The 22,412-nt window shown below is 35.3% G+C and overlaps 1 protein-coding gene across 3 annotated transcripts in view; it reads right to left on the bottom strand.

Moving 5' to 3' along the window:
• Positions 1-22,412, bottom strand: part of ASCC3 (activating signal cointegrator 1 complex subunit 3) — a 330,962-nt gene that overhangs the window by 127,601 nt on the left and 180,949 nt on the right. For 2 of the 3 annotated variants that reach the window (XM_047761591.1, XM_047761607.1), the window contains exons 15-19: positions 12,556-12,747; positions 12,028-12,252; positions 4,858-4,977; positions 1,568-1,732; positions 69-155 (exon numbers count right to left, since the gene is read on the bottom strand). In XM_047761591.1, the coding sequence (XP_047617547.1) occupies positions 69-155; positions 1,568-1,732; positions 4,858-4,977; positions 12,028-12,252; positions 12,556-12,747 (789 nt within the window). The remainder of the gene's footprint in view (positions 1-68; positions 156-1,567; positions 1,733-4,857; positions 4,978-12,027; positions 12,253-12,555; positions 12,748-22,412) is intronic. The other variant, XM_047761598.1, reaches the window with a different exon arrangement.

Here is a 22,412-nt window from a genome sequence, read left to right on the forward strand (position 1 = left end):
TGTAAACTTTTATTAATGAATAAATCCACACGTTATATGCATTTGATTCAAGCTTCAAGTAATCTTACCTTGATTTGATCAAATTCTTCGGCTTTGGAGACTATAGCAAAAATATCGCTTTCTGTTTTGTGAGCATCAAAGAGTTCATTGAAGGTCTGTCAAAGTGTTATATTTGATTAAAATAGAAGGCTCTAAAATATTTTAAATTAAAAATGTGACTATAAATTACCCTTTTTTTTTTTTTGTCTTTTTAGGGCCACACCCACGGCATATGGAGATTCCCAGGCTAGGGGTCTAATTGGAGCTGTAGCCTCTGGCTTAGGCCACAGCCACAGCAATGCCAGATCTGAGCCATGTCTATGACCTATACCACAGTTCACGGCAACGTCGGATCCTTGACCTGCTGAGAGAGGCCAGGGATCGAACCTGCAACTTCATGGTTCCTAGTTGGATTTGTTTCTGCTGCGCCACAATGGGAACTCCTAAATCACACATTTTAAAAGAACATCTGAACCCTAGACTATGCAGCATGGTAATATCTATAGCATACTGTTCCATATCATCACTTAAACACTGTCAAATTTACCAAGACTAGAAAATATTCCTAAAACATAATTATCTAGAGAAGACCTTTAGGACCGAAAAGAGCAATAAAATCAGTTAATGAAACCTACATTAGATATCTGAAAAAATGTTCAGCAAAACATTCTGGTCCTGGCTCATTTTCAGCATTGGCATATGGAAATCTGCACCATTCAGCAACTTTAAGCTGATCATATATCACATAAATTTCAGAGAGGAATAACAACTAGCAATATGTAACCTGAAGATTCTGGCAAAGATAGCACAATATTGCAAGTGAGGGCATATAGAAATTTAGGAAACTGGAAACAAAAAAATCATAAGAGGTCTTACAGAATAAAAACAAAGCTGAAGAAAGGCTAGAGTTCCTCAAAGAGAGCTGCAAACAGGCCTAAGATGTAGTTTGCCAGCAATACACTACCAAGTTACAGATGAAAAAGATAACTTGATGGACAAAATGAGTGGACGTGAGTAAGTGATGGAAGCAGCAGAGGGTTAGGGAAAATGTTTCAGGTTGAGGAACTATCAGATCACGGTAGTGAGATAAAAGACTCTGAAGAAACCAAAAGTGCCTTACAAACATAAGATTTATGTGGGGCAAGACGAGGAAGAGTTATTAATTGCACAAAAATGTTTCCAGAAACATGTTATATGTATAAACACATGTTAATAAGTACAAAGCTTAGATTTCATTCGGGTCTTCATTCCAGAGGTCTTGCCACTATGCTCCATGGTTTTAGGCTTGAGTGTGTCTACTGCTTGGGATATACTCATTGAACTGGATAGCAAAAAGGTTCTGAATACTTAAAGTCCTATTTTTTCTTTATCTTTATCGAGGGTATGTTGTTGAATTCATATAAGTTAAATGCACTTTGTTCTATCAGTAGCTTTTTTTATTTTGCATTAATACCATATTTTGAAATCTAGAAAATATTTGCATTTAAGAACAAATATGTTATTCTATTTGTTCCACTCAGTATAATACCTCAATAGTGTTGTATTTAATATAGTAGTGGCTAGCGGTTCTACCCAAATCAGTTGAGGAAAAGTAGCCAGTTCGCTCCTCAAAACGAATCATCCGAGCTTTGTCTAATTTCCGTCCAACTTCAATGACCAGCTGTTCTCGATGCTTTGCTAATGTTGGATCAATCTATGGAAAAAAAATAAACATTTGAAAAATTCCTCAAAGAGTTGTCATTTACAAACATATACCTGTTTATGAAAATTAAATGTCTTTGTTGATGCTTTAGTTACTGTAAAATTTTATTATAATTTTAAAAGAAGTAGATTTTTAAAAAGTTAGGACATAATTAGAAAATATTTTATTCCATTAAATAAAGAAGTCTTTAAAATTAATTAAAATTATCAATCTATATATTATCTTCAAAGAGCAATATTTTGGAAGCTAAAATTCCTATACAGTCTTATAAAGTTTAAGACTAATAAGGACTAGGAGTTCCCGTCGTGGCGCAGTGGTTAACGAATCCGACTAGGAACCATGAGGTTGCGGGTTTGGTCCCTGCCCTTGCTCAGTGGGTTAATGATCCAGCGTTGCCGCGAGCTGTGGTGTAGGTTGCAGACGCGGCTCGGATCCCGCGTTGCTGTGGCTCTGGCGTAGGCCAGTGGCTACAGCTCCGATTCGACCCCTAGCCTGGGAACCTCCATATGCCATGGGAGCGGCCCAAGAAATAGCAAAAAAAAAAAAAAAGACTAATAAGGACTAGAAATTAGATACAAGAAAAAAATCATTTTCTCCCACACTAAAATAATTAAGAATTTTAAAATAACAACTATAGTCTTACTTCATCATTTATTTAGAAAAATGGTAGTGGGAAAATGCTTTCTTCTGTCAAAGTAAGGATATATAAAAATAAATAAAAAATTATCCTTTCAGAAGCATGGTTTTAGTGTCCTAGAAGTTTTCATAACTGTGGATGGGAAAAGGCATTTAGCCTATAATGATAATACAAGCAAAGAGTAAAATCAATGTGACAATGTACTTTAGAATAGCTTAGAAATTATTGTATTATAATACTTTTCGAAGCGGAAAGGACATTTAACACAATATATTACCAAACATTCTTATTACTATGATGTATGTGTGTGTAAATATATGTGGATACACACACACACAAACCAAGTCCTGAAGATCAAGTCCTGAAGATCATTGTCTGGTCACAAGCCATACAGTGAAGTATGACCTTTAAAGTGGGAAGGGAGAAGTATAAAACACTTTAGAAATCAAATAATGAGTTAATACTCCTACCATTTGTTCTAACTTAGATTTTTATGACAGCTTATTCATGAACCAAATATACCTAAAATAAATGAACAAATCAGAAAAATAAGGAAAAATCAACTATAGGGAAGTAAGATGGAGTCAAGAGTCATATCAGCAAATACAAAAAGTCTTAAGTTAAATATTTTCTATAAGTGATATACTGTATGTATCAGGTTCATACATTTTATGAGTGAAAACATTTTACTAATCACGTATTACTAAACCATTAAAAAGAATTAAACTACATGATCTGTGTTAGTGCACATGAGTTCTGTGGCTTGCTACAAATTCTTGTTGAGTAATAAAAACACATAGATTTAAAAAAAAATGGTAAGATTCTCTGAACTGTGAAGGGTGTAAAACAATGTATATCAAAAGAAAGAAATTTTTTTATATTAGAAAATCATACAAAAATGACTTCCAACATTAGCCTAGTACTTAAAAAATCAATTAACATTTGTCCCAAGATTTGAGATGCCTTAGCCTATGAAAATACATGCTGTATTCTGTTTTCCTACAAAATATTTCCATGGTGCCATTTACTCTTTTCACAAAGCCCATATTTTTAATGAGAATAGCTAGTGCGATATTCTTTAAAATGTATCAGGTTACTGGTTACATTTTATAAGTAGAGCAATTTGTCCATAAAAGACATCCATTTGAAGATCAGCACAGATTTTAACTGAGAAGAAAGGTATTGAAGCCCATCTACAGCAAACCTAAGTATAAATATCGAGTGATTTCAGATTTACAGTTTTATAATTAGTTGCTGCCGCTATTTTTCTTCTTTTTTTTCCTCCTAAACCTTAGGTTTCAATTTCCCCATGGTCAAATCTACTGTACATGAAAAGGAAAAATGAAGGGAAAAAAAAAAAAGACTGGCAACTGCTCTGATAGCACAATGAAATATACGTATTATACAGTAATATATATATACAGTTATCAGTATTAGTAAATGGAAGAAAACTATAGTTCTGAGTTAAATTCAACTTCTTTGCTAATTTTGACTTAACACTAATGAATATCAATATGATGGCGATAAAACAGTATTTTTATTAGACAACTGGATTTATCTGTAATGAGGAAGCACTTACAATGTATAAAGCAGAGTCCTAAAGAAAAGACAAAATCTCAACAGAACCTGTAAGCAATGTGGACCACACAGCCATGAAGTTCAAAAGGAAGAGCTGCGACCACATGCATCCATTCTCAGTCTACGTGCACAACAGAACTGATCCCAGCCTCCAAATTGTTAAGATAATATACCTCATTAATACTATATTCTAATTTAGGAGTAAGGGCTTAGAAGAATTTGATGAGAGAACATATTGTATATAACATAAGCCTATTATTAAAAGTAGCCTTTAAGTTTCCTCATGTCTGATTTACTCCAAATATGAAATTTTAAAAATATAGTTAAAAATCACAGCAGGAGTTCCCGTCGTGGCGCAGTGGTTAACGAATCTGACTAGGAACCATGAGGTTGCGGGTTCGGTCCCTGCCCTTGCTCAGTGGGTTAACGATCCAGCGTTGCTGTGAGCTGTGGTGTAGGTTGCAGACGCGGCTTGGATCCCGCGTTGCTGTGGCTATGGCGAAGGCCGGTGGCTATAGCTCCGATTCGACCACTGGCCTGGGAACCTCCATATGCCACGGGAGCGGCCCAAGAAATAGCTAAAAAGACCAAAAAAAAAAAAAAAAACCACAGCAAAATATTAATATGAAATGGAAACATATGAATTGTAAATTGATAATAATAAAGATTATTAGTATCAATGGAAAAGAGATATAAAGAAAGTGGGAAATAGTTGTAGGGGACAAATTTAATTTTCCTTAATACTTTCTAAAAAAGATTAAAGCACTTTGTTTTTCTTCTAGGTATCTACCTCTCTTCAGATGGGGCAGAAGCAGCAAATATTTATCCTCATATCATAAAAAGATTACAGAACCAAAAAGGAGGTCTGACTTTTTTTTTTTTTAATAAATGAGTTTTCTACCTGATAAGCCTTGTGACTGATACCATACACTAATGGATTTGCTCTCATCCGTACATAAAGATAAGTGTAACTTATCCACTTCACTGCTTCTTCCACATTAGTAACTGTTCCCAGAGCAATCTGCAAATCAAAAATGTAACAAAAATTAAACTAATGCATTAAAGTTGCATATAAACATTTCATCAAAGACCATTTTGTCAAAAGCTAAGTTTTTAAAATACATCACCATGCTGTATTTAAAAGAAGGTAAGCACAATTATGGGGCATGACACTTCTCCAATTAATTAAAAATCAGTTCTGCCTCATTTAATTGAGAACAGTACATTAGAAATGCTATCTTCTAAAAGTGACCTTATTTATTGTTATGGCATTTAATTATTTTTACTATTTGAGTTCAATTCTATATAGTATTAAAAACATTCTTGGTATTCATTAATTTTTCCTCTTTTTCCTTTACAAAATTGTTTTCATTTTATGTGACACTGCAACAGTTTTAAATGTAAGCACACCACAATCAAAACAACATATGAGGAGTTCCTGTCGTGGCGCAGTGGTTAACGAATCCGACTAGGAACCATGAGGTTGAGGGTTCGGTCCCTGCCCTTGCTCAGTGGGTTAACGATCCAGCGTTGCTGTGAGCTGTGGTGTGGGTTGCAGACGTGGCTTGGATCCCGCGTTGCTGTGGCTCTGGCGTAGGCTAGTGGCTACAGCTCCGATTCCACCCCTAGCCTGGGAACCTCCATATGCCGCGAGAGCGGCCCAAGAAATAGCAAAAAAGACAAAAAAAAAAACAAAAAAACCCCCCAAAAAAACAACATATGATAGAGTCATAATAGATAATGATTCTCTCTTTCTAGAGATTCTCTATATCGTCATTACCAAATATCACAAAGGGCTTTTTCCTTGAAAGATACCCATTTGCCGCACAGCTAGTATAAATATATAATGTGAATACAATGGTAAATGCAATAACTTTTGCCCAAAACAAATCATATTTTATTACGATTTATATATATTAATAATACATATACTTTAAAAAATCATATAAGAACAGGGAGTGATTTGAATTTTTTATTGGTAAACTTAAAATAACCTATGGATATTTATATATCTGAATGACAGTAAAACCTGGGTAATTCTTTAGATTATATTCTAAAAGGAAATATAATTTTTAACATAGCATTTAAATGTAGCTTTATTATAGATTAATTTAAAGAAACCAAAGGTTAATAATTTTAAAACACAACAATAACATATAATATCTGTTATTAAAGGGAATTGTTAGAAAATGATCTTAACACAGACTTGCAATGGGAAGTTTTCCTAAAAATATATTTAGCCACTGGATCAACAGGTAGTTATTTTCTTTTACTTAGAGTTTTCATTTTAATTTAAAAATTTATCTAAGTTATGAAACTTCCTAGTTGTATAATTTTTCCCTCATCTATGCTGAAAAAAATTTTTTATATCTCTTAATACTTTAATCAAAGGAGAAGTGATGTTCCCTACCTAATGGATAAGATTTTAAGAGAAAAGAAGGGAAAAGAAATCCTCTGATTTTAGTACTAAATATTAAAGAAAATATAAACCTTAATGTTTGCTTTATTCCCATATTATAATTTAAATTCTGTAAAACTAATTTTGTAAAATAAGTATGTGGATGCTTGGCTATCTTTCGTTAGTTGAAGATGAGACAGAGCAATTTATAAATATCATCGTAATATTACATCATGCTACATCACTTTTAAAAAATGACCAAAAGTTGGAGTTCTCATCATGGCTCAGTGGAAAAGAATCTGACTAGGAACCATGAGGTTGAGGGTTCAATCCCTGGCCTCGCCCAGTGGGTTAAGGACCTGGTGTTGCTAAGAGCTGTGGTGTAGGTCACAGATGTGGTTCAGATCCTGCTTTGCCGTGGCTATGGTATAGGCCGGCAGCTGTAGCTCTGATTCGACCCCTAGCCTGGGAACCTCCATATGCCATGGGTGCAGCCCCAAAAAAGCAAAAAAAAAAAAAAAAAAACACACACCAAAAGTTAATAAATGTTAAAGCAGATTCTGACTACTTACTTTAAAAATTGTACTCTCTGGAAATAAGTCAGACAGAGAAAGACAAATACCGTATGCTCTCCCTTACATATAGAATCTACAAACATCAAAATCACAGAAACAAAGAATAGAACAGTGGTTGCCAGGAATTGGGGGGTGGAGGAAATGAGGAGATGATGGTTAAAAGGTACAAACTTTCATGTGCAAGATGAGTAAGTTCTGGGGATCTAATACACAGTATGGCAACTACAGTTAATCATACTGTACTGTATACTTGAAAGCTGATATGAGAGTAGAACTTTAATGCTCTCATCTTAATAACAACAAAATGCTTATGTGAGGTGAAGGATGTGTTTACTAACTTTACTGTGGTAAACATTTCAAAAATACATGTGTATGTCAAATCACTGCACTGTATACCTAAAATGTACAATGTCATATGTCAGTTAAATCTCCATAAAGCTAAAAAAAATCTGCATTAATATATGCAAAAATGACTAAATCATCTGCAATACTGGTAAACATATAAATTTCCTAAAATGTGAACTCTCAAAGATTTTCCACAAAACGAAGAGTAACAAGAACAAAAATTTAGCTAAGGAATGAATTCCACAACACTTCCTAAGTATTTAGAAGTAACACAGTTAAACGTTTTCTAGTCTGCTTAGTTATAAAGCAAATCAGTTTGAGGAAATGGCTAAATATCTGATAGTGCCCTCCATTAGTGATTCTATTATTTGACAGCCAAACTGTGCTAATTCTTTTCTGACATACAGATATTTTAAAATAATATCACACAATTCCTAAGAGTAGAAAAATGTTATAAAGGATAAAATGAGCTTGCTATTACTTTCAAAATCAGATTCAGTAAATTAATAATAATTACCTATTGCTAGGTAGTGATAAGAAAAGGAAAAGAGGAATTAGGTGTCAAAGATTGAATCAAACAGTGCATGTTTTCTCAATGTTCCCCAAAAAGGAATAGACTACCTAAGAAAATGAATGTAAATTTATGATGGTACATCACATTGTGAGATTAATCCTTGAATGCCACCTAGTGACAAAAGTAAAAATTTACTTATAAATATCTGGAATCTCCTAGTGGCTACTTTTGTACAGAAGCCTTCTACAAAACAAGCATCTTCCTTAGTATCTCTCTGAAACGTGTTCATTCATATCAATAATCATACAGAAAGTCAGCAACAAGACTGTACCATGTAAAGGACAACGGATATGGCAAGAAATGGAGCATGGTCCCTGGTCACGAGAAGTTCCTAGTCTTATAGGTGAGACACATGTAACTAAGACGATATCATCCACAGTGCCTAGCACATAATATGTATTCAAAAATGCTTTTAAAGAAAAACACCTAACATGTGAAACTTGTAGAAGTGCCATTGGTATACAGTGTAATAGAACTTCATGTGCTAAATAAAAGAGGAAAAAATAACCCACCCCAAATTTGGTAATTCAGAAGTTTGCATCTAATATATGTATTTAAACTCTAGTCGTCAAAGTTATCTTAGTTGTTTATTAATGCGTGTTTTTTTAAAAAGCTGGTTGAAATCATATAAGACTAAACAAGCAAATATAATCATCACATTTATATATAAATACTTGTACATATAAACCCTTTAGTGAATTATGAAAACATCATTTAAGCCACTCACTATTCATTTATTTATTCCACTAAAATTTAAGTGCAGGTACTAAGTACTAGAGTTGAGCATAAAGGGACTATCAATTAGATAATTTAAGTGGTACAATCTTGTACCGAGTAACAACTTCTTAAATTTTTTTGCTTTTTAGGGCTGCACCTGTGGCATATGGTAGTTCCCAGGCTAGGGGTTGAATCAGAGCTGCAGCAGCCGGCCTACACCACAGCCACAGCAACACAGGATCTGAGCTGCATCTGCGACCTACACCACAGCTCACGTCAACACTGGATCCTTAACCCACTGAAGGAGGCCAGGGATAGAATCCACATCCTCATGAATACTAATCGGGCTCGTTACTGCTGAGCCACAATGGGAACTCTCAAAACTTGTTAAAATTTTAAAACAATTTAGTGATATTATTACTATTTTACTATCTTACACATGGGAAGACTGGCACTTTATAGGTGAGGTGAGTAGAGTGAAAACCTATCTAAATCAGAAGACCTGTGCTGGAAAGAAGCCAGAGACAGATTTGGGAAGACTGTCAGACTGCTGAGGCCTTAAATAAAAGGACCAGGTTTTGTGCCCTGTGGTGACGGGAGGGGCTCTATATAGAGAATGTATGTACAGTTATAGATTAATGTATTTTAAAGTATGGACCACAGGAGACTAGCACAGAATAGGTACCCACTAATGTCTCATGAATAAATTTTAATAAGCCTCAAACATGTTTCAGTGCAAAATTAAGTAGCTTATTAATTGTGCCCTTTTATAATTGCTTATAAAAGTGCAAAGGGCTGGGACTTACGACCTTTTGGCATTAATTATGGAGTCAGCCCCACTAGGCATCAATCAGCAAAGGTGCCTCATAAAAAGTTTGCATTAAAACAATTACTTAATATAATACTTTCTCCAGTTCTTCTGGTGTTATCAAAAATATTTGTATAGGCAACACACCTAATCAAACATGACCTTGATGTTGATCAATGCCGCTGTACAGTCTTGCAAAGATTTCAAGAGTCTAAAGACTAAAAAATCCATTACCTTAAGAACACAGCACACATTCATTTTATAAACTAATTTCACACTTGGTTTCCACAGATTTCCAAATTTAATTTCATACTCAGCTATAATTTAAGGAAGTTGATTCCTTAAGAAAAAAATTTACTTTAATTGGGAACTATTCTAGTAGACAAAATATGACAAATTTTAGCAATGGCTATACTTCACTATATTAGTTAAAAATTTCAAAGTATATGTCTCATTATTTCAATGCCATTTATGACATTAAATGGAATTATGGTTACAGTTAGTTGACATTTCTGCAAATGACAAACCTTAATAAGTATTTTATGAATATGAGGTGAGTCTATGGACTAAAATTCATTTTAAATTTCTCAGGGCTTGACCAAATAGTTTCACTCATGGTATTTTATAGTCTCTAAGAAAAAGAGTTCCTTGATGACAAGAGAAGTATTTTACTCATTTATATCTTCTGCATAAAAATATTACCACCTTGTGTTTACGACTTATAAAAAGCTATCGAGGACAATAGTTACAAGTTTACAAAGATATAATCCTCCTTGAAAATACAATCGTTCTAAAAAAAAACTGTATAAAAGAGCCTTTCTTTTTATAAAAGTCAGAGAAAATATTACCACCATTTTGGAAAATATTTAGTCCTGGTCTTCAACGAAGGCACATGACAGGTATTAACATAAAGAAATGTACTCACCTTTAACTTACTACATTTTATATAACAGAAATCTAGGCTATAATAAAAAGACCAGGTTTGTGGTTAAACAGACCCGAGTTCGAATACTAGTTTCAAAAACTAGTAGCTGAATGATGTTTGGGTCAGTTACGTATTTTTCTGAGGACAATGAGCAGCAGTATTGAGAGGAGAAAATATGCAAAAAGCATCCAGCGGGGTAGCAGACCTTCAGTCCACTATTACTATCTTTGCACAACAGACTATTCCATAAAGGATGTGGTAACCCATGACCTGAGACCTAATTATTTAAACCAAGCCATCATAACAGGTAATGAAGATTGAAATTGAGCTATCATATTTCCTTTGGAGTTGAAATTTATTTCCTAATCATTTTTATTTTCTTGTAATTATGCTACTAGAAAACAGCATCTTTCATGACTTTTTCTAACTTTCAACTAGAGCTTCTTGCTAAACCTTATCTAACCTTCTGAAACCAGATCAAGTTTTACCACCTTCAAAAAGCCTTTCCTCATAGGCTGGGGTCAAAAGTATTTTCTCCTTCTACTGAATCCTTCTTCAGAACTTATTGCTTATCAACATTATTGCACTGTGTTTTGGTTATTTTTTCTCTCTGTTTAGACTACAGAGGAAATTGCATAGTGAGTGTTTCATCCTCTAAAACGACTTGTAAATAGCATGAATAGAATCTAAGTAAAATTTCTGAAAGTAATATTTCCTTACAAGTACTTCATTTATTCATCTATTTAATATTTATACCCCACCTACTTTCAAAAATAATATACATCAAATTTAACAGTAAGAAAGGATACAGAAGTGGGAAAAGTGTTGGATGACAGAGCAATAATTAAAAATGTCATGAAAAGAGAAAAATCTCATTTAAACGTCTGACACACAGACTCTTGAATGAAGAATGTTTATTCTCTTTACCAGTTAAGATATTACGTAAGCTTCCAGGGTCTGCTATTTAAATCTTAACACAAAACACATCACACATGAAATAAATTATTATAGCTTAATTTAAGCAATCATATTTTGTATAATCAGGTTAATCAAGTGATCTAAGACAGATCTTAAGAAACTTTATAAAAGCTCTGTAAAATACTCCATAATAAACTTCATAAAAGTATAATACGAAGAGTTGTTGTTATTGTCATTTTTGTTTCCCTAGTTTGTATAGCTTTGATTAGATTTCTGTCCTACAATAAAACCTCAGGATTTAAAAGTATAGTCTTGGAGTTCCCTTCGTGGCGCAGTGGTTAACGAATCCAACTAGGAACCATGAGGTTGCGGGTTCAGTCCCTGCCCTTGCTCAGTGGTTTAACGATCCGGCGTTGCCGTGAGCTGTGGTGTAGGTTGCAGATGCGGCTCAGATCCCGCGTTGCTGTGGCTCTGGAGTAGGCCAGTGGCTACAGCTCCGATTCGACCCATAGCCTGGGAACCTCCATATGCCGCGGGAGTGGCCCTAGAAATGGCAAAAAGACAAAATAAATAAATAAATAAATAAAAGTATAGTCTTTTAGCAATGAGTTATTATCAGTTATTATTTGCACTCTATACTGCTCTGAACTAATCAACTACATTGCCATTAAATCTCTTGCTTCTTATAACTATGTTTGACATAAAATGTATTACTAAGTATTATAAAATAGCAATCAACTCAACCTTTACTTTACTTGGTCATTCTTGAAGCTGATGATTCAATTCCAACTTTTTAATCAGTAGATCTTACCTCTGCATTCAGGTTATCTGCAAGGCTTTCCAGAAACTGACTCTCAATTGGGTTTTGTTGAGTGAGCAAAGTGAGGTAATGGCTGAGTTTATCATGCGTTGTTATGATGATTCCTTCCCCAAATTTGTCAAATTGTGGTCTTCCTGCTCTACCAAATATCTGCATGACATCTAAAATTCCAAGGTCAACAAAGGAGCCTCTTTTTGCAGCATATATTTGTGTTCCCTGGATGAGGAAAAGTTAATAAAAATTTACATAAACACACACAAATATAATCCTGATGAGCAGAATGCTGAAATTAGACAAATATGGCAAGATCTTAGAAGTGTACTTTCACTAATCCTTTCATCATCTGTGACAGAGTTAAATTTTCACAATATAAACTAGATTCTTTTGGAGAAAATAATTCTGACCTTACATAAATAACATTCAAAGTCAGTGACACAGCCAAGCCACAATATTTGTCTAAATAAATCAATCCAAAGGTTTGTTTTAAGATACCACAAACCCAGGTGCAAAGGATCTTACCTTAATAATAACAGCATGAGCAGGAAGATTGACACCCCAGGCTAAAGTAGCTGTGCAGACTAGGACTTTAATATGCCCATTAGAAAACAAGCTTTCAACCAAATTTCTGTCCTGCCGAAGCATTCCTGCATGATGAATACTAAAACCATCTGGAAATAATTCTCGCACTTGCTTATTTCTTGACTTTTGCACCTAGAGTAGATATCAATAAAACATAAAAGTGTTATTTAGCATTTAAAAGCAATTGTTAGTTACACTTCTCCTGAATGAGTTTATCTAGGAAAACATAAAATTTTTTTAAAGCATCTTAAGGTTTTGCTAAGTCTTGCTATATAATGTCTTATACAAAACCATTAAAAATTATATTTCACCTATTTTGAAAAAATAGGTACCCTGAATATGACATAAAATCCAAAAGGAAAGAACTTAAAAGCAAGTGTCTTTTTCACCCAGGTGTCCTCTTCTTGCAATCAATCAGTATTACTTCTTTCCTATCCTTTCAAAAATACTTTATTAAAAATAGGCATAGGAGTTCCCGTTGTGGCTCAGTGGTTAATGAATCTGACTAGGAAACATGAGGTTACGGGTTTGATCCCTGGCCTTGCTCAGTGGGCTAAGGATCTGGCGTTGCCGTTGTGGTGTAGGTTGCAGGTGTGGCTCGGATCCTGTGTTACTGTGGCTCTGGTGTAGGCCAGCAGCTACAGCTCGGATTCTACCCCTAGCCTGGGAATCTCCATATATCACGAGTGCAGCCCTAGAAAAGGCAAAAAGACCCCCCCCCCCAAAAAAAAGGCATAAAGCTCAGTGGCTTTCCACTCAGAGTAAAGGCCAGAGTCCTTACCATGTAAGACCTATAGAAGTCATTCCAATCCCTGAACCTCACGTATCCATGCCAGACACAAAGTCTGGCTTTTTCTCTAAGCCCCTTTTTGGCAGGGGGGTGGGGGGTAGGGGAGGCACAAATCCACACCTGCCTTGGGGTCTTTATACTACCTGTTCCACACCTACTGTGATAGAAGCCTGTCCCCCTTACTAAGATGCCTCTAGCTCATGAGCCTGTGCTCCTCCTCACAGCAATTAGCCAATAAACCCAACTGTGCTTCCCCTACGCTTGTGTTCCTGCTCATCCCTGATAGAAGGGCACTGACCACCTGTTCTAGCTTCTCAACTTTCCATTATGTCCTGAATATACAAACTTTGCTTCTGGGGTCTGCTCTGTGGCCTGGTCTGGGCACAGATGTGGGGTTTGGTCCACTTATCTGCAATCTATATAAGTGTTATAGCAGATCTTAGAAAATTCACTGCCAGCTCACTGTACAATAGAGAAAATTTTCCTGCAAAATTAGACTCTGGATTAATATAAGTGCTCAGATAGTCAAAGCTTCTGCTTGGGCATCACATAATGTGCTTATCTGCTATTGCTCTGAAAATTTCATGGTCAACATCTTCACAGCTTCTTTGAAACAGCATTTTCCATAGTTTTTATGTAAGGGGCCTTACATTGGCAGGGAGTGGGATTTTGGGTCTGGGGTTCTAGTACAGACTTGTCATATTGATTATCTCTATGGTCACTTAAAATTATAAACGTCTAAGTTAATAATAATTAACTAAGAAAGTGACTAAGAAAAAAATGCTCCATGAAATCTGCTTCAAATATAAAATGGAAGGGAATACATTAACAAACCGCACCATCTAGTGGCCAGCCAAGGAAATAACAACTTAAAATTTGCACCTTTCTGAGTCCCATGCAAAATAGATGTATACACAAAAAGACTATCTTCTTCAAATTTCAAGGGGGAGGGTATCTATATTTCATTTCTGTACAGTGTAGTCAGCCTCTTAGAAAAAATTTTATATATATACTTTATTGGATCATATTGCCTTAATTTTCATCTTTTCAGACATGAATTATTGTCAATCTTATGAATGTAGAATGACTTGGGATAAAGTCCATTGTGGAGTATTTGCTAGGATATACAGAGCTCCTTTGAGAGGCCAAGAATAGGGAAAGAAAAACATTTCAATTACTGCATTTTTTTCACTACTATTCATGAGTGAACATTCAGAGCTAACAGAGGAAACTAAAGATTACCGCTTGGAGCTGTTCTGAACAAATACTACTGCTGGAGTGCTGTTTGTTTCTGGTGAATCTACTATCCATGGAGCCCTGCACTGAAATATCCCGATGTGCTCATTACAAATGCAGATTTTTTTTTTTTTTTTTTTTTTTTTTAGTCAAACTCCAGGAGAGGTAAGACTTGGCTTGTGACACCAGTGACTCAGTAAGGAGTTGAACATAGGAAATATGTGACTGTGGAGAAGATATTCTTGTAAGGGAGCAGGTAGATGATGAGGGGCTAACACAGCACCTCCACCTCTGATCAGGTGGATTCAACCAACTTGGTCTCTGTAAGCAACCAAGAGGTAGGTGGGGTCACTTCTGCTTTGTCTCTATTACTACTCCTTTCCTGTGCATTGCTTTTTTATTAGTGAAGTAGAGAAACTAAAGTGACAACAATCTTAAAATAAGACCCAGTTTTTCATCCTCAATCCTGAATCTGAATCTGCCATCTGTGATCTAACCTACTTTGCAGTAAAAATAAACTGGGAATCCTGGGGCTGAGGCCCAGGGATGTGCACTTTAAAAATCTTATTTTAAAAATCATCATACAGTAAAATTCTTTTCACTTCTGATGTACAGTTATATAAATTTTAGCATATGTTCAAACTGTATAACCACCATAATAATCAGTTTCTTTACCTCTCTAAATTCTCTTGAGTTATTTCTTTATATTTAAACCCTTCTAACCTACAAACTCTGACACCCTTTGATCTGTTCTCTATCCCTATTGTTTTATCACTTCAAGAATATTATATAAATGGGGAGTTCCCATCATGGCTCAGTGGTTAATGAATCCGACTAGGAACCACGAGGTTGTGGGTTCGATTCCTGGCCTTGCTCAGTGGGTTAAGGATCTGGCATTGCTGTGAGCTGTGGTGTAGGCCAGTGGCTACAGCTCTGATTAGACCCCTAGCCTGGGAATCTCCACATGTTGTGGAAGCGGCCCTAGAAAAGGCAAAAAACCGAAAAACCCAAAAAAAAAAAAAAAGAATGTTATATAAATGGAATCACACAGTATATACACTTTAGAGACTGGCTTCTTTCACCCAGTTTGATGCCTTTGAGATTGTATCAATAGTTGATTCCTTTTTATTGCTGAGCACTATTCCATAGTATAGACAGATATATCACAGACTATTAATCCAATCACCCAATAAGGGATGTCTGAGTTGTTTCCAGTTTGGGCAATTATGAATAGAGCCTCTATGAATATTAGTATACAGTGTATGTATACATGTGTGCGCATGCATTTTAATTTCTCTAGAGTAGATACTAGGAGTAGGATTGCTGGGTCATATGGTAAAGCTATGTTTAACTTTACGAAAACTGCTAAATCATTTCCAGAGAGGCTATGTCATTTTGCATTGACAACAGTACATGAGAGTACCTAACAGATGCCTCCTGTGTTTGCCAGCACTTAATATTGTTACTATTTTTTATTTTAGTCATTCTAATAGGTATGTGGCAGTATTTCATTGTGGTTTTAATCTGTATTTCCTTAATGGTTAATGATGTGAAATAAGTATCTTTTCATGTTCTTCAATGAACAGTTCTAATCACTTTTGTGTTGCACACAAAAGCTTAAAGACCACTGTTCCTTACAGGAAGATGCTTGTAGTGATATTTTTATCTACATATGTGTAATAGAGTGGTACAATGTGGATTTATGTACAAATCTATATATAAGTATCTTGCTTGTCTTGGCTTTTTTAACAAATGAGAAATAAAAACTAAAACTGCATAAGTCTAAAAATTAATGAAAATATCGCACATTGAACTTATAGCACAGAGTTAAGTTGTGTTCTCAGAAAGTATCATACTTGAAATACTTACATAACTAAGGAAGAGTATAATAAATAAGTAAATTAAGCATCCAATTTAGAAAGTTATAAAAATAAAAAATATAACAAAACTAAGGGAAAAATAAATGTTCTAAGTTAAAAGAGAATCTAATTTTTAAAACGTGAAATTGGTATGTAAACAAAAAATCTCTTACTTTAAAAGAAAAAAATAAACAAAAATAGACAATGGCTATTATTGGGCAGCGGGAGTTGGCAAATTATGTGCCAACTGCCTGTTCCGTAAATAAAGTTTTATTGGAACACAGATGTATTTGTTTATATATTATCTATAGCTGCTTTTGAGCTACAACAGGGGAGCTGAGGAATTGTGACAGACACCGTATGTTCACAAACTTGAAATATTTACTGCCTAGCCTTTAAATAAAAGGAGATACATAGCTGTTCACAAGCACAAGAGCACAAGCACAAAGACACAAAATTAGAATGTAAAAAAGAAGTCTTCAGAAATACTTTACTAATTAAAAGAATCAGAAAAGAGTACTTTGAACAATTTAATACACTCCATTATTAAAACTGGAACAGATGATTTTCTAGGAAAATATGTTACCAATATTTATATTAAAAGTGATAGAAAATTATAATAAAAGCAATGGAAGAAAATTTTAGGGTTATCTAATATCTAGGCTTCCAAACTTCTTAAAGACAAATTAATTCTAATGTAATTAAGAGGCCCTTGTGCACAGAAATAGAAGTATAAAAATTAATCTTACAGAGGCAACATAATAGCACTGATAGTAAAACCTGATAAAACAGCAGAAAACAGAATTCAATAGAGAAATCTCTCTTAAGAATATTAATCCAAATAGTAAAGAACTCTGGAGAAGAGAATTCACCAATGCATTAAAATGATACACCACAACTATGTAAAACTAAACCCCAGAATCAAGGGCATTATACTTATAAATATACTTACATTAACATACTTATTAATAAATCAAAGGAAGAAAAAAAACTATGATCATTTCTAAGCATTGAAATCTCACAAAAGACTACATTCAATCTTGATGAGCAGAGGTGACAATACTGATCTCAAATCAGTGACTCATAAACCATTAGGAGTATTATTGATCAAAATTAGGAACAGGGCAAATTTGTTTACAATCAGCTTACCAATGTCCTAGACAATAGAATTAGACATGAGAAGATAATAAAAAGTATACATACTGGAATAGAAAAGGTCAAAGCAATTACTAGCTGCAGATGAAATAAATTTTAAAACTGAGGATTGATTAAAAACTACTGACTATAATAACAATAGGATTCAGAAAGGTGACAGTCCTCAAAATCAGTACTTTAAACAAGACCCTCTGTATATAATAACTTGTTAGAAAATAAAAGGGAAGAAAACATAGCATTTATAAAAGCTATCATCAAAAACAGAAAAAACAAGAAACAGGAAGCATCTACATGAAGAAAACATTAAAATACTGTTGAAGGATGTTCAAAAAATGAAGTGATATGCTTTCCCTTTGAGATATGGGAAAACCTGATTTAGTTAAAAATACCAATTCTCACTAACTTAATCCATAAAATCAACGCACTAACTCAACTAAAAGATGACTATCATTTTTTGGAAGTGATACAAAAGTTCATCTTGAAAAGTAAATCTGTATATTTACCTAGGAAAAATTTTAAAATTGAAGAATAATCAGGATGCTTATCCCAGTCATGTATTAAAAATATAAAAAACAGAATAAGTAAAACAGTTTGATAACAGAGATCAGTGAAACAGAAGAGAAAGTTCAGGCAAATGTGAGAATTTTGTATGTCCCATTAAATTTTAAAATAAAAAGAATAAACAGGAAGTATTCGGAAATGGCTTTGCTAGGGGAGGTCATTAAGAATCAGTGGCCACTGGTTTGACCCACAAGCAGAGGCCCCCACCCTTTCCCCTTCTCTTGTCTTTGAAATTGCACTCTGCTTGCCTTCTCTTTGCTAGAGGCTGCCTTGAGACAGAAACATGGCATTGACTGTGTAAGTGACTAAACTCTGGTTAAGGCCTCTATGTAAACTTCTAAGACTGTGGTGGGTAGGTGTGATGATCTACTTGTTTACAAGTTCCCTTATTAAACCTGCTACCCACCAGTCTGGCATAGTCTGACTCTTTGTGTGGAGGTCAGTTTCAGATTTCACTCAGGTCCTAATTGGATTGCAAACCAATACCATTACTATATAGAAAAAGTTACAGACAGATCAAAGATTTAATAATAAAAATAAAAACTAATTTAAAATGAGGTGAAGGAAATCATGGATGAAGTGGGTATGGCTTTATTAAGCAAGACAAAGCCCAAAGACTAAAAATAAACTGATAAAAAAAAAATCTCATCATGGTAAAAATATTCAAAAATAAATAAAAATAAGAAGATTAACTAGAAAAAAGTCTATAATACTATGATAATGCATACAATCTATAGAAAAAGAAATTCAATTGGTGAATACAGAAAGTACTCAGTTTCATTCATAAAGAAATCTCAGTCAAAACAGGAGTTCCCTAGTGGCCTAGCAGGTTAATAAGTATCTGGCACTGTCACTGCTGTGGCTCAAGTTCCATCCCCGGCCCTGGAACTTCTGCTTGCCTTGGGTGCGACCAAAGGAAAAGAAATAAAGTGGATCAAATAAATTTTTGGAGTTCCCACGCAGCACAGTGTGATAAGGATTCTGCATTGTCTCTGTAGGGGCTCAACTCACTGCTGAGGTGTGGGTTTGATCTCTGGCCTGGCGCAGTGGGTTAAGGATGTGGAATTGCTGCAACTGCGGCATAGGCTGCAACTGTGGCTTGGATTTGATCCCTGGCCCAGGAACTTCCATATGCCATGGATGCAGCCAAAAAAAAAAAACAAAAACAAAAATGAAGTAACATTTTTTTGTCTATTAATCTGTTCAAAGACTCAAAAACTCTGACACTGCTCAGTACTGGAGAAGTCAGATGGGAGGGAGTTACTTTTCCGGGAAATTTAAGTTGGAACAACCTCCCTAGTGGGCAATTCAGGACCATTCGCCAAAATTTTAACTGCATATACTGTGTTGATAGATAAATTCAATGCCTAGGAATTTTCCCAATGGACATTGTTACAACTACCAATGGTATGAACAAGAATGTTTACTGCATCACTGTTCACAATAAAACATCATTAGAAACAACAAAACAATCAAGTCAGACTGGGTAAATGAACTAATAAGACTATGTCAACGTTGGCATATACTATGCTGTTGTTAAAAGAATGGATCAGATCATTCTGTGTTGATTTGGAAAAATCTCCATGATGTATTACTGAATGAAAATAAAAAACAAAACCAAAAATGAGAGACATAGAAGTGTGTTTAACAGGATCCAATTTTCATACTGAAACTCACATGCAAACACACACACCGGTAATTGCACATCATCTTCCCTTAAAAGAAATATAAATGTAAGAAGCTTTTAATAGGAATTTCATTTGGAGAAATGAATGGAGAAAGGTGGTTAAGACCATAGGTTACAGAGCTAAACTTGTTTATTACAGGATGTCTGCTGCCTTCTCAAGTTCTAGAATAGCTGTTATCTTCCACCTAGTTTCTCAAGGTCAGCGCTACCTGGAGTCCAGGTTTTGCTATCCTCTTCAGGGCTGGAGATGTATCATTCATCTTGTTCACCCTCTCTGAACAGAGCACTGGATTCTCTGAGGAAGTCATCTGAGATTCAATACTATACTCACTGGATAAAGTGTCTCTATACATGGAAACTCAGCACAAAAGAACACCAGTCATGAAAAGGTAAAGGGAGTCAGGTGTGTAGTTGTAGAATTGTCTAAGCTCTGACTTTCTATTTCCACTTGTCATGATGAACACTTCATATAGGGCTTTATATCAATAAAATTAGAATATACAACCGTGAAGATAATCCACTACCACACAGAGGGTACTGCATTTTCTCCCCCAGTGAAAGCACACCAAGCTCCTTTCATGACTTTACATACCTTCTTCCAACCCATGATATGGAAAATCAGTGTGAGCACTTTTCAAAAGGAATAAGAGTAAAATGTAACCACTTCCCCGAAATGACTTCAAACTAGCTCAAACACTTGATTAAAGAACAAAGACTGACTGCAAGCAATAGGGATATCTACCCCCCCATAAAAAAACCAAAGACTATACTGAAGTAATGCAAGATCTTCATCTCAGATAAAAACCCTGAATGAAAGAGCAAAATGAAATGGCATAAATAATTTACTGACCTTTGTAAGCCTTCTGAGGTAATTCATCTTCATAAGGTATGCTTTAATATGGATAATTTCAAATCCATTAGGAAGGAATAACTTAATTGTCTTTATAAAAACTAAAATTTTTATAGAAGGAGGCAAATAGTTTCTCCCAAATGATACAATTCTTCTGAACAATTACCAGTAAGTATGCCTTATCAATATTGGAAAAAACATTATAAAGTCCTCATCTTTGGTAGGTGCTATTTTTTCATTCAAGTTTATAAAGTTAACCAGTGGACCTGTTTACTGATTAGGAGTATAAACCAGTAACTGGCTTATCTTCTGACAAGGGAGTTGGAGACCTCAGGATCATACTGTGTCATCCTTCCCCACCCTTTCTCTTTCTCTTTCTCTTTTAAAGCTCTTAATCCACTTAAACCCTATCACTGAGAAACTGGTCCTCTGGCATCTACACCAAGAGAGCCAAGACCTGAAATACTCTTCTTCCATGAGGCTTTCAGAAGAAAATGCATCATACCTCCCACCCTGTTCTCAGGGTCCACTAGTCACCTGTTCACATGATCAATAAACCTGGCTATGATCAAAATATCTGAGGTTCACTTAAAAATTTTTGCCTCTGGAGTTCCCGCTCAGTGGTTAATGAATCTGACTAGGAACCATGAGGTTGTGGGTTCGATCCCTGGCCTCGTTCAGTGGGTTAAGGATCTGGTGTTTCCGTGAGCTGTGGTGTAGGTCGCAGACGTGGCTCGGATATGGTGTTCCTATGGCTCTGGCGTAGGCCGTCAGTACAGCTCTGGTTAGACCCCTAGCCTGGGAACCTCCACATGCTGTGGGTGCAGCCCTAGAAAAGGCAGAAAGACCAAAAATAAACAAATAAATAAATTAAAAAAAATTTTAGTCTCAGACTAAAGTTAGTCTCAGACTTAGTCTCAGACATTCTGATTCTGATAGCTGGCATGGTAACAGGTAACAGGGAACCAACGTCCTACTATGGTTCTTGGTATACTATACTTGGTATTTCTTTGCCTTGACTCAATTGTTTTACTTTCTCTATTTCTCCAACCTGGGTAGGAAATTCTTTACTCTATGAAACTGCCACTCAAAGATCAGCAAATTACATCAACCTCATCTTCTACCTTGTCTTCACTGAAATGTGACCCTTTTCCAGGGATTCTGTTTTCTATGCATATCTTCCCAGTGGTGGGAGATGATGTCTCTCTTTTCCATCACCATTTCCAGACCAGCATGGACTTACCTTTTACCAAAACCTGTTCCTAGAAGGTTCAGTACATCTGGCTATGTCAACTGTCACCCTACCTTATCCAATGAAGACTTGCCACCCATGGTTCCTAAGTCTTTCTGTCCATCCCACTTCCTGTCATGATCCTCGATGACAGTATTTTCCATGTGGACATCTAAAATCCACATGCTTCAATTCCTTGACACCCTCCTTTCCAGTGGCAGCTCCTTTGTCCCATTTCAGCCATACCAAGGATTGTATTCTAAGCCTGTTGTCAATCCACAACTGTACTGCTTCCAAAATAGCTAGTACAGACATGAAACACAAGGATCTCACAATCTGGGCCTTGCCTGTAAGTTAGACTCATGCTACAAACCTGGCATCTGCCACTTTTCATCATTCTCTACAGTTTTTAGTCATTCTGACTTTAT

The sequence above is a fragment of the Phacochoerus africanus genome, chromosome 2, assembly GCF_016906955.1.
Source record: "Phacochoerus africanus isolate WHEZ1 chromosome 2, ROS_Pafr_v1, whole genome shotgun sequence".
NCBI lineage: Eukaryota > Metazoa > Chordata > Mammalia > Artiodactyla > Suidae > Phacochoerus > Phacochoerus africanus.